The 16,417-nt window shown below is 39.1% G+C and overlaps 1 protein-coding gene across 1 annotated transcript; it reads right to left on the minus strand.

The window, feature by feature from the left end:
• Positions 1–6,568: 6,568 nt before the first annotated feature.
• LOC121792802 (probable xyloglucan glycosyltransferase 12) lies at positions 6,569–9,891 on the minus strand. The gene is made up of 5 exons (XM_042190899.1): positions 8,830–9,891; positions 8,444–8,752; positions 7,980–8,270; positions 7,786–7,899; positions 6,569–7,687 (listed from the first exon to the last, which is right to left on the minus strand). Exons 1-5 carry the CDS (start codon positions 9,538–9,540, stop codon positions 7,043–7,045), a joined length of 2,070 nt encoding a protein of 689 aa, XP_042046833.1. The 5' UTR covers positions 9,541–9,891; the 3' UTR covers positions 6,569–7,042.
• Positions 9,892–16,417: the final 6,526 nt, after the last annotated feature.

A 16,417-nucleotide genomic window follows, 5' to 3' on the forward strand; every position in this document is an offset into this window, starting at 1 on the left:
TAGGAGTTTCTATCAACGCATTTTCAAGGAGGAACATGAACAACTTCTTGAAGTCGTCTCCACCATCAACCTCGGCCATCATAAGATGTGCAATGTCTTTTGGTGTCATTTTAAAGCGACCCTTCTGGCATCTCTCTGCCACTTGGTCGTTGAAGCCGAAGTTTGACTGCTTATCCTCCGGCCTTGATATCAATTTTGGCCCTCGAGGGAACCCCAACGTGAGGTGCACATCCTCCTCGTCTAGAGTAAGGTGTTCACCGCCGGTGAGTTGAAATTGGCAGCGGGGCAGATTTAAGGCGCTCAGAACCCAATAAGCAAGATACGGCGGGATTTCCTTAACGTCAAAATAAGGACCGCCCAAATCCTATATCAGTGACAGCCTTTTTTTGTCGGGGATTCAGCCGTTTCAGGCAGTCTATGAATTCGGACGGAGTTCGACGGGAGTAGAGTCGATCATGTTTTCGCCCTGTAATTGGTCTAGGCTCATCCTGACAACCAGAAGTCCCAGGAGCTATCTCGGCTAATCTTTGTCTGAGTTTTGTTGCAAGCGCAACTGGAATAATGTCATCTACCGCATCTTCTATGTCTACTCTAAGCAGCTTATCTGAAATGGCACAAACAACACATCATGAACAGATTATATAGACTGAGTACTGCATATTTAACAACATATTATGCCTAAGTCATAACAAATAATGACTTAAGTATGTTTCTTAACAACCACAACAATTACCATTACTAATGCTTAATATGCCAACTATAATGCATACATGATGGTACATAATGCACAATTTAAGTTCAATAATGCACCCTAAACTTTTTCTTGAAGCCAGTGTGTATAACACACGGGATACACTACATACACCTATAAAATGCACCATATACTTCAACATATGCAATTTTAATTTACATAATGCACTTTATAGCTAGTAAAACAACACCATCTGAATAATGAATGAATAAAACCCTACCTATAGCAAACACAGTGCATTAACACAAAAGAAATGACTTAAGTGTTTTTCTTAACCACCATGGCTAATACAATAGCAATGCTGAATATTAATACTATAATGCATAGATCTTTGTATATAATGCATAGGCTAAGTTCAATAATGCATATAACTATATGTCTTAAAAATAAATTGTATAACACACAAACTTGATGCACTATGAACAAATAATGAATAAAACCCCACCCATAATGTAGAAGATAAAGAAAAAAATGAACACTGTTGATGCACGTTTAATCAATTTATATCAAATCATCAATCAGATTCCTCTGTAAAAATCTGTGGCAACAAACCAATACAACCAATGACAATGTTAAAAGCAACATAATGCATACATAATGATACATAATGCACTGTCTGGCATAAAAAATGCACACTGAATTCTTACATACTGTATTCTGGAGCACACTATACTACATTATGCACAATGTAACACACACAATGAATCTCCAAGCACTTAAATAATGCACTAATCTCCAAACACATACATAATGCTTAATATTAATACAATAATGCTTAATATTAATACAATAATGCATACATCTTGGTAAATAATGCACAGACTAAGTTCAATAATGCATATAACTATAAGTCTTCAAAATACATTGCATAACACACAATACACTGCACCCACCTCTAAAATGCACCATATACTGCCAGGTATGCTATTATTCTTTTAGATAATGCACTACATATTAAATAAGAGTACATCATGATGCATAAGGAACAAATAATGAATACAAACCTACCCATAATGCAGAAGATAAAGAAAATAATGAACATTGTGGAGGTATCGTCTGGCCTACCCAAAATGAACAAATAATGAATACAAACCTACCTATAATGCACTGTCTGGCCAAAAAAATGCACACGGAATTCTTACATAATGCATTCTGCAGCACACTACCTATACTCTACATAATGCACAATTCAAAACCCTCAATGAATCTCCAAACATATACATAATGCACTAATCCGAACAAACAATAAATGTATATACTCTTGAGCACTGCACATTAAAATACCCCTAAAATGCTAGTTTTACAGCAAGTAATGAAACTAGACATCTAAATAAGGCTATTCATATTCATAAAATGTGAAAGCACATACAAGATTATTTCGAACCAATTGACCTCAAAACAATTACCTAAAATGGTCTAGTAAGACATTTTTACACTGTATAGTGAGCATCAAAGAAACATGCAAGTAGCAATCCTCAACAAAAATAATACTGAAAAGCACAACCAACGAGTGCAATTTACCTGCTTCCTGTGATGCTTGCGAGCGCGGACGACCTCTTTTTGGCATATTTGATTTGGAATAAACCGAAAGAAATAAGATACTTGAATCGAGACGTGGTAAACCCAACACAATGTCGAGCACTCATAATCAGAGACAACCCTAGACGATTACCTAGGTAATTCCGATATCCTAAAGCCTAGGCATACGCTCAGTTGAATGTTTTCCCTTTACATACCTGCGAGATTTGTTGAATATGGCGTGCAAACACGTCAACGCCGGTCGATTTTGTGGCAGCTGTAACCGCGGTGGAGTGGAATCGACGCAAATCGGTGGCGGAGGCTTTGGAAATCGAAATTTGGCGGATGTAATTAGGGTTTAGAGAGGGGAAGGAATGGGGGAGTCGAGGAGTCGCCTGGAGTAAATAGGAGAAAACTGAAGAGTGGAAGATTGCAAATGGCGTGACATTCGCAATTCCCAAAAAAATGGTGGTTCTAATTTATCAAGTTTACTATATTACCCCCGTAATGCACAACGAAAGGAGCTATAATGCAACGCGGAAATAATTAATAAGGATTAACGTGGTCCGTTGATTGGAAGGATCTAACGGTTATTATTAAGAAGAGAAAAGGATCTTAGAGTGGAAAAGGAGAATAGTGTTCCCCTATATATATATATATATATATATATATATATATATTTGTCTGTTAATCAAAACAGAATCTCGTTTCGCATTATAGTAAATGATACCTAGACTTCACAGTTGATTCTAATATTAGCAGTATTATATAAAAATGGAATACATATTATATAAATTATTTTAATTTATACTATTTATTAAAATATGTGCCATAATAAGACCGATGTTAGTGGATGGATAGAGTATAAAATAATTACAAATATCATTCAAAATATACTACGGAATAGGAATTTGAATATATCCTAATTTTGACCTTTAGGAGGAGGAGACAAGCCTCACAAATGTGTTTTTGAATAAAGAAAGTAATGAAGTTAATGGTGTGGATTTCTCATGATCGAATAGTAATATAAAAAGAAAAAGCGGCCTTTTTTAAAATAGAGAGCTGCGTACCATTCCCTCAAATGAAAGCAGATAAAAGTGAGAGACACATATCCATATCAATTGGTATAAAAATGCCTTTTATTAGTACTAAAATAGATATCTATAAAATGTGATCTTTCTACCTTATTTAATTCATTAGAATATTAGGTCACATGCATGCAAATTATAAAGATTCACGAGATTCGCACCTTTTAATAATTTTATTGATCTACGTATATATATACTAGATCCAAAATGTGCATTTTTCTTGTAGCTACGCTTTCATTGATATCCTTTTCACTTATTTCCCTTATTAATCTAATTAATAAGAAATTTCAGTGGTTTATTTTTGTTGGGTGATAGAAAATATATAGAATTAAAATGTCAAAAATCATCGAAAAAATCTTAAGACTGCATTAAACTAACTCTAATAATTTTCTTCTTTTACATTCAATTATTTATAGGACTAATTCCTTTAACAATAATGGCATGTAAGTGCATGTAAACCAATTAATTTAATTCTTGATTTTTTTCGTTTCTTGCTTTGGTCTTGATTGCTTGACACTTGGTTTTTAAAGAGTCCACCTCCACAAAATCTTCATTCATGTCGCCCCAGCTGCAGAAAAAGAGTGAATAAATACACATACTAATGCTGAAACATGTCTGAATCCACCCAACTAACTTCTAAAAATTTTGATAAAATATTATTTAAAAAATAAATAATGATAATAATACTAGTATCAAATCTATGGAGTTTATATGATTATATATATGTAGCGTTGTTCTTGAGCTCTCCTTCCCTCTAAAAAAATGAAAACCAAACAATTTCAGTAAACAATGCCAACCAACTTAATTAACAAAATATAATGTATGAATAGAAAATACTATTTCAGCAATAAATTAAGATAAAACTTATGGTGATAATAAGTAATGATTTTGGCAGTAGTAGGTTACGCCACCAACCTTATCTATTGGTATAGGTATGTGTAATATGGTCACGAAACATATGAGGTCACAATTATATCTTGATTTTAAAGATTGTCTTAATTATACCCTAGCTAGCTTCACTTGTATTGTATGAGCTGTTAATTACAGGGAAATTGGACTCCAACAAATCTTTAAAATCCACATAAGTACATTATAACGTCTACGTGTTGGCTATAGTGAAGTTTGTACACTTATCTTAAATTAGATGAATAATAGATGATCATTTAAGCGATGAGATATCGCGCGGTGTTGGATCTAGAAAATGGAACTCGTGGAATTGGATATAGTGAAGAAGGTCGTTGCTGGTATGGAATAGTAGATGTAGTGCGGTGGTTGTTGCTAGCAATAGATGGCAGACGAAGTATGAAAGTGAACGGGTTTTGGGGGTGAAACTATCGCACCGTGGGATCGGCACCGGTCTAAAGACCAAATTTAATGAAGTTTTCGGGCCTTATAGAATGACAGTGCGATCAATTGACCCCAACTCCACCTAGATCCAAGTCATTAATTAACACAAATTCAATTGTAGAATATATAATTATTCAATAAATAGACTCATCTTTTCTCATGTTACTTTTTTTTGTAAAAAATGAAAGAAATTAGTTTTTAGGTTTTGGATAAGATAAAATAATTGGAAAAGTTAGTTAGATTGTCTCTATTAAAGGGTGATATGGGAGCATGTTGTTTGTGAATAAAATTCATTAAAGGACAAAGGTCATATTCTTCCACATGTGTGTCTCAACACAAAATCTGCTAACCGTTCATTTCCATTAACCACTTGATTCATCTATTATGACTCATAAGTCATACCCACACACACACACATTAAACAACAAATATGATAAGAGACAAGTTAGGATTTAATTTTTTTTATTTTTTCCTTGTATATATATGTTACATTACTGTCATGCATTTACTATAGCCAGAGTGTGAAATAACTTACAATACTTTATGTGTTATGATATTTGCAACGTGATTTATAAATTTCAACTTTTAGAAAAAAGAAAATTAAATTAAAAAGAAAAAAAAAAGAAAAGAAAAGAGGATGGCTATAATTAATGGTGTGTAACAATTACAGCAGAGAGTAACATATTGTTCAATGAATGTTCATCCATGCTCTTAGCTGCAACACAACGGATATGCCCTTCTTCCATTAATTAATATTCATTAATTGATTTTGGTGCTTCTTTAATTATTGATCTTAACTCCAAATTTTATTGTCACGACAAATGTTCAAATTAAATGCTGGTTACAGAAGGTAGATCGTAGTGGTTGCGAATTCTCAAGGGGTTGTTCCGTTTAATAAATTAGATAAAGATTGAAACTTATGAAACTCGTTTGATTTGATAGTATGGACTATTACTTAATCTTAAAAATAAGGGGAATGATATACTACACGCCTTATGTCAGCACTACTCTCATTTGATGCACATTTAGCATCATTCGTTTTGATTTATATAGTTAGTTTGATTCTACTACATAAAAAAATGTTATTGAAAATTTTAATTTTACAAAATTCATAAAAACCAAAGCTTGATTTGTTATTTTATTAATTTATTTAAAAATTATAGACAAAACGAACAAATCGAGCTTTGATTTTTATGAAGTTTGTGAAACTAAAAATTTCAATAATATTTTTTAAAATGTTAGAATCAAACTAAATATATAGATCGAAACGAACAACACTAAACATGCGTCAAACGCGAGTGGTACTCAGATAAGGTATATAGCATATCATTCATCCTCAAAATAATATCATGCATAGTCCAGAGCTTTTGTCCTAGCGGCAAGTAGCTTAGACATTATTGTATGAGGTGTCAAGTTCGAGCCTCTTGACATCAGTTGTAATTTCCCCCTTTATATAGGAGTTTATTTGTAATTTTGTAATTTCTTCCTTTATATATGAGTTTATTTGTAATTTCCTCCTTCATAAAAGAGTTTTTCAAAAAATAAAATAATATCATGCATATTTTAAAAAAATTTCTTACCCTTCATTATAATTTACCTTAGAAAAATATGTAATCATGATCTACCATTTTAACCTACTACTACTTGTCCTTTATAGGGATTTTCAAAATATCTCTAACAGTTTATTAAAGGGTAATTTGTCGGAAATTATGAAATTTGGTCAAATATGTCCAACAATTCAAAAAATCAGCTTAGAAAAACCAACCTAAATTTTCCGACAATTTGACCATGTATTAAAACTATTCAACTGACATACTAGTACATTTTTTGGTGGAAAGAGTACAATTAAAGGGTAGAGAGATTCTTGGAAGACAAATGGATTTATTATTATTATATATACCTTCTAAGTTCTAACAAAGTGAGGTGGGATAGAGAGATATATAGATGAATCTCCATCCACACCTCAACAAGTGAATCACATTTTATCAGATCACTATTTTCCTCAATCCCTCAGCTATGAGTGAACACAAATTCTTCTTACAAAGGAATTTTACTAGAAAAAAAAAACAAAAGAATCCAAACAAGAAAACTAACAATGGAAATGGTGATCTGTCTCTACTTTCCCTTTCACTTCTCCTTCAAGGAGAGATCATCCCATCTGCACCTTCTACTATAAGGAGCGCCCGATGCGGGGAGAAGGCGACTTTCATCCCACACAATCGCGGGTTTCTAGTGTCCAAGTTTGTGTCGTATAATATAAACTTAATCTCAAGTATCCACATTTCGATCCAAAGACGATTTTGCCAACTGATTTACATTGCTATGGCACGTTTCCACCCTACTCGACTTGCTCACCGATCAAATCTAGGCCAACGAGCAAGAACGATATCCCTTGGAAGAGCAGGAAGTAAAAGTGGATACCTTGAGCCGACAGAAGGCTTCTCGCCGAAGCTGTGAGCAGAAGGAACGCGAGCGCCAGCTCTTTCGTGTAAATCCGGTTGTGCTTCTTCTTTTTCTTCTTTTCAGCCGCGAGCTGCTCCTGCTGCATGATCTCCTCACGCATCTCGTCTAGATTAGGCTCCGAGTTGTTCCTGTGGGGTGGAACGGGGGACTGCTCCTTCTCAGCCAGGGAGATGAGGTCGCCCTCGGAGGAGCGCCCCGATTTCTTGGTGACGACCCACTCGTATGCGCTCCCGAGCTGGAAGAGGCCGGAGATCATGGCGTTGAATTTGGTCACGGACATGGTGTTCTCGAAGAGGAGGTAAGGGACGATGAATGGGAACGACTTTGGAGATGGGAGTATGTTGAGAAACGACATGGTGGCTGGTATGTAACAGACGACCCACGACGGGAGCGTCGCCTCCGGGATGAACATGGTCATGGGGAGAATGATGCAGAAAAGTGTGAATGAGTAAAATGGGAGTATCAATTTTCTTAGAAGGAAAAATAGGAATATTATATTGGCCTTCTTCAAAATGCTTATCTGCAAAATCACATTCACATACATATATCATTACCTCTATTCACAACAGCAAATCTTCAACGCATTTTTTGTATAAAAAGGCAGCCTTTTCGACATACCTCTGATCGAATAATGGCAGGCAAACAGAGGCGGAAGAGCTGCATTGGCCCGGAATGCCATCTGTGCTGCTGCTTCCGGTAAGCCTCATACGACTCGGGCAGTTCACACTGGCACTGGACATTCAACAAATACACATAAGGAAAGCAAGAAAAGGGCCAAAAGCCATCACTACAGCAATTTAATTAGCTACTACCTCAACATCGTTAAGGAAAACGAACTTCCATCCATGAAGATGAGCGCGAACAGCAATATCCATATCCTCGACAGTGGTCCTCTCCAACCACCCGCCCGACTCCTCCAACGCCTTTATCCTCCATATACCAGCAGTCCCATTGAAACCGAAGAAATTCAAGAAAATCCCATTAACCTGCTGCTCAACCTCAAAGTGAAAAGCCAGATTAATCAGCTGCAACCGCGTAAGCAGATTCTCTTCCCTGTTCACAAATGACCACCTTGCCTGAACCAATCCTACTTCCTCATTATCCTACAAAATCCAAATTCCAAAGTGAAACCACACTTTTTACTAAACTTTTCACTTACAAACAAAAGCACCATGGCATAATGCAATAACTACTAAATCCCACAACATCACAAGCAATTCAAGATTCAATCAAGACCAAATCTAGTCACTCAAAAGTAGGGAAAATCAAAAGATACCTTAAAGTGAGGGATGGTTCTCATTAGAAAATCGGGATTGGGCTGGAAATCAGCGTCGAAAATGGCAACAAATTCGTAATCTTTGACATAACTGCAGTTCATGGCTGACTTAAGATTGCCTGCTTTATACCCCTCCCTAATAACTCTATGTCTGTATATGATATTGGCACCATTTTGCTGCCATTTATACACATCTTCCTTTATCATCGACTGCGTTACCGGATCATCTGAATCATCCAATACTTGAACCAACATTCTCCCCTTTGGCCACTCCAAATTGCACACAGCAGCAATAGATTGCTGATAAACCTATCACAATCCAAAACCCCCAAACTCAATAAACAACCCCCAAAATTCAAGAATTCAAGAATTAAAAAAAGCAATACCTCTTTCTCATTGCACATAGGGATCTGAAGTAGCACCATTGGGAAATAGCCACCAGCATCACCAGACTCAAGATCCATAATGCCATGTTTGGCAAGAGGTTTAATGTTTCTGAGCTTGATCCAGAGGCAACCCAAGCAGAGAATCAGCCTATCCAAGCTCTGGATAAGGAAGAGGACTATGCAAACAGTGGTCAAAAGCTGCAGCGGCGGAGCGAGACAGCCCACCCTGATCAAAACCCAAGTGGAGTAGAGCCAATCAAAGGCGCTCCTAACGTCGTAGAAGTGGAGATCCGGCTGCCGGAAATGCCAGCCTTTGAAGTAGGCCGCCGTCTCAAAGGCGAGAAGGAGGAGCGACAGAATCAGGAAGCCCTTGATGCAGGCGAAGAATCTCGACTTGCCGGGGGTGTCGGTGCTGCCCGAGGCGAGGCGGCGGCGGACGGCGGAGGTGAGGGAGAGGAATGCGGCGGCGAGGGAGGCGAGGCAGCCAGCGGCGCGGTGGGCCCTGAGGAGGAGGACCCAAGTCAGCTGCTTGGCGTTGCGGTTGCGGCCTCCCTTGGGTGGAACAACGGCGTCGTTTTGGCAGAGGAAGTCGTCGTCGGAGGAGGATTCGAGCTCCACCATGGACCAATTGTTGGGATTCTCCATCTTCACCACCACCGGCGTGCCCCGGTGTGTCTCCTTCGCCGCCCACCACAGAGATGGAGGAGACATTTCGATTCAAGATTGGATTTTTCGAGAATTGGTGGAAATGCTGCTGCTGTGAAAAGGGGAGAGTTTTGGGGAGAGAGGGAATGCTACAAAAACTTCATTGTGGGATGAGAGAGAGAAGAGGTGGGGCAGAGAGAGAAGGACGCGTGGGAGTCATGAGGGGAAGCTAGACGTCTCCAAAACAATGGAGACATTGGTTTGGAGAATTATTTGCTGCACAAGCTTAAATTATGATGAAAAACACTATCCATTTAGTGAGAGAAGAGAGAGAGAGAGAGAGAGAGAGAGAGAGAGAGAGAGATGGAGTAATGTAAAGACAGTTGATCACAATATAGTGCAATAGTCCTATACAAAATTACAGCTTGCATCAAGAAATTATAGGATTTGAAAATGGTTTCTAGAGAGAGAGAGAGAATTGGAAAAAGAAAAGGTAAAATTTGAAAATACCAAAAATAAAACCGACTGCATGTTCTGAGTAAGAAAGACTATCTTCACCACTACCAAACCAAAAACCCTCTAACAAAAAAGTAAAGATAAATATTTTAATTTCAAAAACTTTCTTTTTTATGATTTTTGCGAATGAAGGGATTGGGAAAATGTGAGTTTTTTGGACTGGGAAAAAGGGACAAAGGTAAAAGGCCAATCAATGAAATAAGAATAGATCATACAGTAGAACCGACACAATATTGTGGGCAAAAAGGGATTTATTAATATTAAAATAATATAAATATATAGTAGGAGTAGTGATTTTTAGATGAATGTATAGCAGCCCAGAAGCAAATATTGTTCAATAAGAGTTAAATATTGGAAATAAAGAAAATCATAAATTTTAAAAGAAAGAAAGGGGAGAAGAATTTAATGGATTTATGAGGTGAAATATATTCAATTATGGGATTTAGAAGATATGAATGAAAAAAATTATTTTTCTGATTTGGAGTGGAATTAAACCAATTTTCTATTTATTCCTTTTCATTTATTTGAATTTATCATTTTACCTCAAACAAAATTGATTAGTTGACTAACCAAATGGGATGAAAAAAATGATACTCCGTATCATCTATAAATAAAGGTCTGACTTTAACTTGACCAGAAATTTTTTTTTAAATTATTTACAAAAGTTAGTGATATTTTTCCTTTATAGTATTGTATATATATTAATTTTATAATAAAATAAGTTTATAAAATGTTAAATTTAATTACCTAAAAATAATAAATAAACATTCAATTTAATGGTAAATATTATAAATAGCAATAATTGATTAATAGTGGACAAATAGAGCACTACTTATCATATTAGCAAAAGTAATTGTATTGGATATATGTATATCAACAATTTCTTTCAACCTTCTCTATTGCATGTGAAAAGCATAATGATATTGCAATTTTATTTGTCAATTTCTAGCTAGTTAGGAAGGATTTTTCCTTGCTTATGTTATGACATTATTTGTCTGTGGAAGTGTGTGTTTGACTAAACTTTTGCAATTATAATATTCAGCAGAAGACAAATGTGCAAACAAAATTTTGCCACTTCAATACCCGATTTTTATTTAATTAGAACCAATTACCTAAAGAAATGTGGAATTAGTTAGTTAGTTGAGTTCTACCATTTCAGCCTCACTTTAAAATGTGTTATAAATGCAAACACTACTTTTAAATCTTTTCACAAGAAAAATCATATTGCTTCATGGAAATTCATACAACTACGGACAAATTTGACACAGATCGATATTTTTGGCGAAGTTTTGTGTATTAAAAAGTCGCATATATTTTTAATCTTATGTAAATAGACTAAATGCGGGACCAAATTATCAAATAAATTAAGAACGTTTGGATTTTTATTTCAATTAATAGAAGTATAATTTTTAGAGGGTACCATTGAATCCTAAAGTATTGCCGATTTTAATGTCCGTAAGAGCATCCGCAGCGGTGAGCAGGACACTGTCCATCCGTCCGTGCCAGCGGCACGGCACCGCTGTCCGCCGCTGTGCTTTTGCCGCTGGCGCGGCGCTGCTCGATGCATCGAGCACGTCCGTGCCAGCGAGCAGCTGACGTAGTGCGTTGATTGGCCAACGGCATTTCCGTTGGAAATTCAATTATTTTTTAAAAAAGCAAAAATAATACCAAAAAAAATCATAATCCCAAAAATCTGGCCGTTTTTTTACCGTTTTTCTGGATTTTTTTTATTTTTATTATCCCCAAAATCATCTATAAATACACACATTCATCATCCATTTTTCACATCAAATCATCTCTATTTCATCTCTCATTCATATTTTTTCATACAACTTATATCTACATCTTCCTCTCTCACTCAAACCCTCAAATTGATTTCACCCATCTCATTGCGGAAGCCGAACGCGAAGAACAAGAATACTATGAACAACATCGTGCCGCCTATGAAGCCTATGTCGCAGCGAATACCCCCACCCCTCCTCCTCAACCAACTAGATCAACTCGCCGATACATCCATCGTGACCGGGAGGGAGCCAACGAAAGGCTCGTTGCCGACTATTTTTCCGACCAGCTGCGGTTTCCGGAAGATTACTTTCGGCGCCGTTTTCGCATGTCAAAATGCTTGTTTATGCGTATTGTCAACACATTGTCCGCCCGTGTTGAATACTTTCAAACAAGTACAGACGCAGTCGGTCGGCAAAGTCTCTCGGCGTTGCAGAAGTGTACGTGTGCCATCCGAAAACTTGCTACTGGGCAAACGGCTGACCTCTTCGACGAATATTTGCATGTCGGTGAGTCCACTAGAATCCTTTGCCTTAAAAATTTTTGCGAGGGTGTTCGTTCAGCTTTCGGGGATGAATTCCTTCGGGCACCCACCACCGATGATTGCCAACGGTTGCTTCGTCTTCACGAAACAGCCCATGGTTTTCCCGGTATGCTTGGCAGCATTGACTGCATGCATTGGAGGTGGAAGAATTGCCCGACTGCTTGGAGGGGGCAACACTTAAGCGGCCACAAAGGCGGCGGCCCAACACTTATCCTTGAAGCGGCCGCCGACTACCGCCTATGGATTTAGCATGCATATTTCGGTGTTGCCGGATCCAACAACGACTTGAACGTGCTCTATTCTTCACCACTCTTCAATGATGTGTTAAATGGTGTAGCACCGGCGATTGGCTGCACCATCAATGGAAATACATACCACATGGGTTACTATCTCGCTGATGGTATCTACCCAAGGTGGTCGACTTTCGTGAAGACGCTCAGCAACCCGCAAGACCCGAGACGGGTTCTTTTTGCACAGCGTCAAGAGTCCGCTCGTAAAGACGTCGAATGAGCTTTTGGGGTCCTTCAAGTCCGATTCAACATTGTGAAGGCCCCGTCTCGGCTGTGGTACGTGAAAAATATCACCGACATCATGAACACGTGTATTATCTTTCACAACATGATTATAGCCGACGAAGGACCGAAGGCGGCTAGCTTTTACGATGAGGATGAAGCCGGAAGCTCAACCGCGAGGTCTCCCCCACGCCGAGGTGTACATACGACGGTGGGTGAGAGGATCGAAACAAGGCACACAATGCGCGATACCCAAACCCACGTTGAGCTACAAGAAGACCTAATCAAACACATTTGGGTAAAATTCGGCCACGAGTAGTGGGTTTTTTTAATTTTATGAATTTAATTATGTAATTTTTAATTTTTAAGACTTTAATTATGAAAATTTTAATTTTTAGAATTTTAATTATGTAATTTTTTATTTTTGTTTGTAATTTTTAATATTATTCCGGTTATTTTTAATGCATTTTAATGTTGTGAAAATGTTTTTATTTAAATTGAATAATAGAATGGTGGGACCCTTGAGCTTGTCCTTGCGGAAGAGCACGGATATGGGTGTTGTGCTCTTGCCTAAGAGCAGGGAGTAAAAGTGGGTCCAGATCCACATCTGTGCTCGTTGGCAAGAGCACGGATGTGAATGCTCTAATGACTTAATTTCCCTCTTTACTTGAAATTTAGCAGTACAAATCTAGTGTTTAAATTTCAAGATAATTGACCTAGTAATAATTAACATATCCATAGGTAGAGTCTCATAATGCAAATCCATAGTTAAATACAAATGCCTACAAATGCTAGATTATAATTAGTGTAATAATTGGGATGTTTAGTATACCTCAACTGCTATAAAGATACCTTGATTCAGATTAGAGCATCATCAGCCCTTGAATATTAAATAAAAGTATAAAGCCTACAAATTCTAGCTTAAAAGCCTAAAACCCCCAAAAATAGTTTGTTATAGTGAAGGAATTGTAGGTTTCGTTGATTGAGTTTTTTTTTCTCTTGAGTAGCAAATGTGTGCCAACTGTAGCACACTCGACCATCTCAGTGTTGCGTGTAGTTGATATGTTGAAAATATCAAAATATAACGAATAAGGCTACTTTTATAGGAGAAGAAAGTGGAGAATTTAACAAATTTAAGTTTTTTCAAATGCGATGGAGAAAAAAAAATCCATTCACTATAGTATATGCACTTAGAGCATCCACCCTGGGACGGATGTCCCAGCTGACATTCCGACGGAATTCCCAAAAATACCTCCTGCCACGTCATAAGGACATCCCACTGCACAATGACGGACATCCCAAGGACATCCCGGCGGACATCCACAATAATAAAAATTCACAAATTCACCACAATTTACGGAATTAAAATTTCGACACGATACGGAAAAAAGCAACCACTTTATTTAAAACAAAAAACATACATAATTATTAAAAAAATATACATAGTTAAAAAAACCTCAAGATTCGACGAATGCAGACCTCGTCTCACTCCTCGTCGTCCCCGTCGCCAGTCCCGTCGTGCCCGTAGTCGGTCCCGGCGTCACTCACGGGCAGGGATGGCATCCCCAAATCGCGTCGCATAATGTCGATGACATCCTTCAGCATCAACTTGTATAAGGGGTCAGTCGTTGCATACCACTTCCCCATGGTGTGTATCAGGGTCTCATGCTGCTGTATGCGGGCGAGTGAGGGGAGCTCGGGATCGATCTGGGAAGGAGCTACCGATTGGACCTCGGGGGACCCGCTGGCGCCTCCCCTAGCCATCCGCATTGCGGTCTTTTGCCCAACCGGGCGACGGCGACGGGAAGACGATTGAGGGGTCGGGAACTCTGCCTCGGTGTCAGGGAGTTCGTGGGAACCGGCACTGCTGCTGTACTCCCCAGAGGCGTTGATCTTCGTCCGCTTCGGCCAGCCAGCTTCAACACCCGAACTAAACTTGGCGGAAGTCTGCACCACAAGATAGACCTCTCAATATTTGAATTCCCTGAAACTCAATTCACTGTCGGGGAACTGCTAGTGAGACAGAAGCATCACATCATCGGCGAACATGCCGCTGGTTGACGTGCGGAGGTTGTTTTGGTAGATACCGGAAAATCGACTGAGCTGCCTCCTCAGCCGCATACATAGAGTTTTTTTTAAATAAAAATCGGGACATCCGGCAGGATGTTCGTCGTGGCACCGCAATGGCGGACGTCACGACGGACGTCCCTGGAATGCCGCAAAACTCCGGTGTCCGCAACGCACGTCCGCGTCCGTCTCCCTGCTGCCTAATAGTGGACGTCCCGCACGGACTTCCGGCACGCTGGTCGGACGTCCGTCGTTGCGGATGCTCTTAGTGTAGACTATAGAGGTTCTAAATCATCACTATTTGAAAAATAGGAATATAAATTCAAAGAGCATCCACAGTGGGACGGATGTCCCGACGGACTTCCCAAAAACACCTCCTGCCACGTCATAAGGACATCCCACTGCACAATGGCGGACATCCCCAAGGACATCCCGACGGACATCCCACAATAATAAAAATTCACAAATTCACCAAATTAAACAATTTACGGAATTAAATAAAAAAATTAAAAAGTACATATCAACGACTACCCCTCTGCTCCATATCTCTTCAATAATATCGTTCTGGAGTCGAATATGGGCTTGTCGTTGGCGCATGTCGGCAAATGCATGGACTCGATCGGCCTCTTCATGGGATATCCCCAAACGTACATTGGCGGTGGCCACGTCGTGGCTTGGACCGACAGCATCAACATCATCATTGGCCCAATCAGTCAGTGCTGGACCTTCATCTTCGACAATTATGTTGTGCATGATAATACATGCGTACATGATATCAACGATGTTGTCAACATACCACAACCGTGATGGACCCTTCACTGCCGCCCATCGAGCCTGGAGCACACCAAATGCCCGTTCCACGTCCTTGCGCGCTGCCTCCTGACGACCCGCAAAATAGACCTTCTTTTCTTATGTGGGGCATCTGATCGTTGGCCACATATGGTATATCTCATCCGCCAAATAATAGCCCATGTTGTGCTGGTTGTCGTTGGCGACGAAACTGACAGCCGGACCAACAACTATACACTGGTCGTTGAAAAGGGGCGATGACTGGAGGACATTGATGTTGTTGTTCGACCCGGCTACTCTAAAATACGCATGCCAAATCCACAGCCGGTAGTCAGCTACCGCTTCAAGGATCATCGTGGGATTCTTACCCTTGAAACCGGTAGTGTACACCCTTTTTCAGGCGGCGGGGCAGTTCTTCCACTCCCAATGCATACAATATATGCTGCCCAACATTCATGGAAACCCGTGCTGACTCCCGTGCATATCCATCAGAGCCTGGCAGTCTTCGGGGGTAGGCTTCCGAAGATACCTATCCCCGAATATCTTCCTAACGCCCTCACAAAAATACTTCAGACAATCGCGGGCAGTCGTCTCGCCGATGTGGAGGTACTCATCGAACATGTCGGCTGCAACTCCGTATGCCAACTGCCTGATTGCGGCAGTGCACTTCTGTATGGGCGTGTGGGTGGGTTTACCAACCGCATCCTCCCTCATCCTGAAATACTCGTATCGA

Source organism: Salvia splendens, chromosome 2 (genome assembly GCF_004379255.2).
Source record: "Salvia splendens isolate huo1 chromosome 2, SspV2, whole genome shotgun sequence".
In the NCBI taxonomy this organism is placed as follows: Eukaryota; Viridiplantae; Streptophyta; class Magnoliopsida; order Lamiales; family Lamiaceae; genus Salvia; species Salvia splendens.

Excerpts from the sequence above, each read along its gene's own strand:
- LOC121792802 (XM_042190899.1), bottom strand. The coding sequence starts at position 9,540 with ATGTCTCCTCCATCTCTGTGGTGGGCGGCGAAGGAGACACACCGGGGC. Across the intron at positions 7,900-7,979 it reads TTTTCCTTAACGATGTTGAG|TGCCAGTGTGAACTGCCCGA; the intron begins GTAGTAGCTAAT and ends TTGAATGTCCAG. Across the intron at positions 7,688-7,785 it reads CTGCCATTATTCGATCAGAG|ATAAGCATTTTGAAGAAGGC; the intron begins GTATGTCGAAAA and ends GTGATTTTGCAG.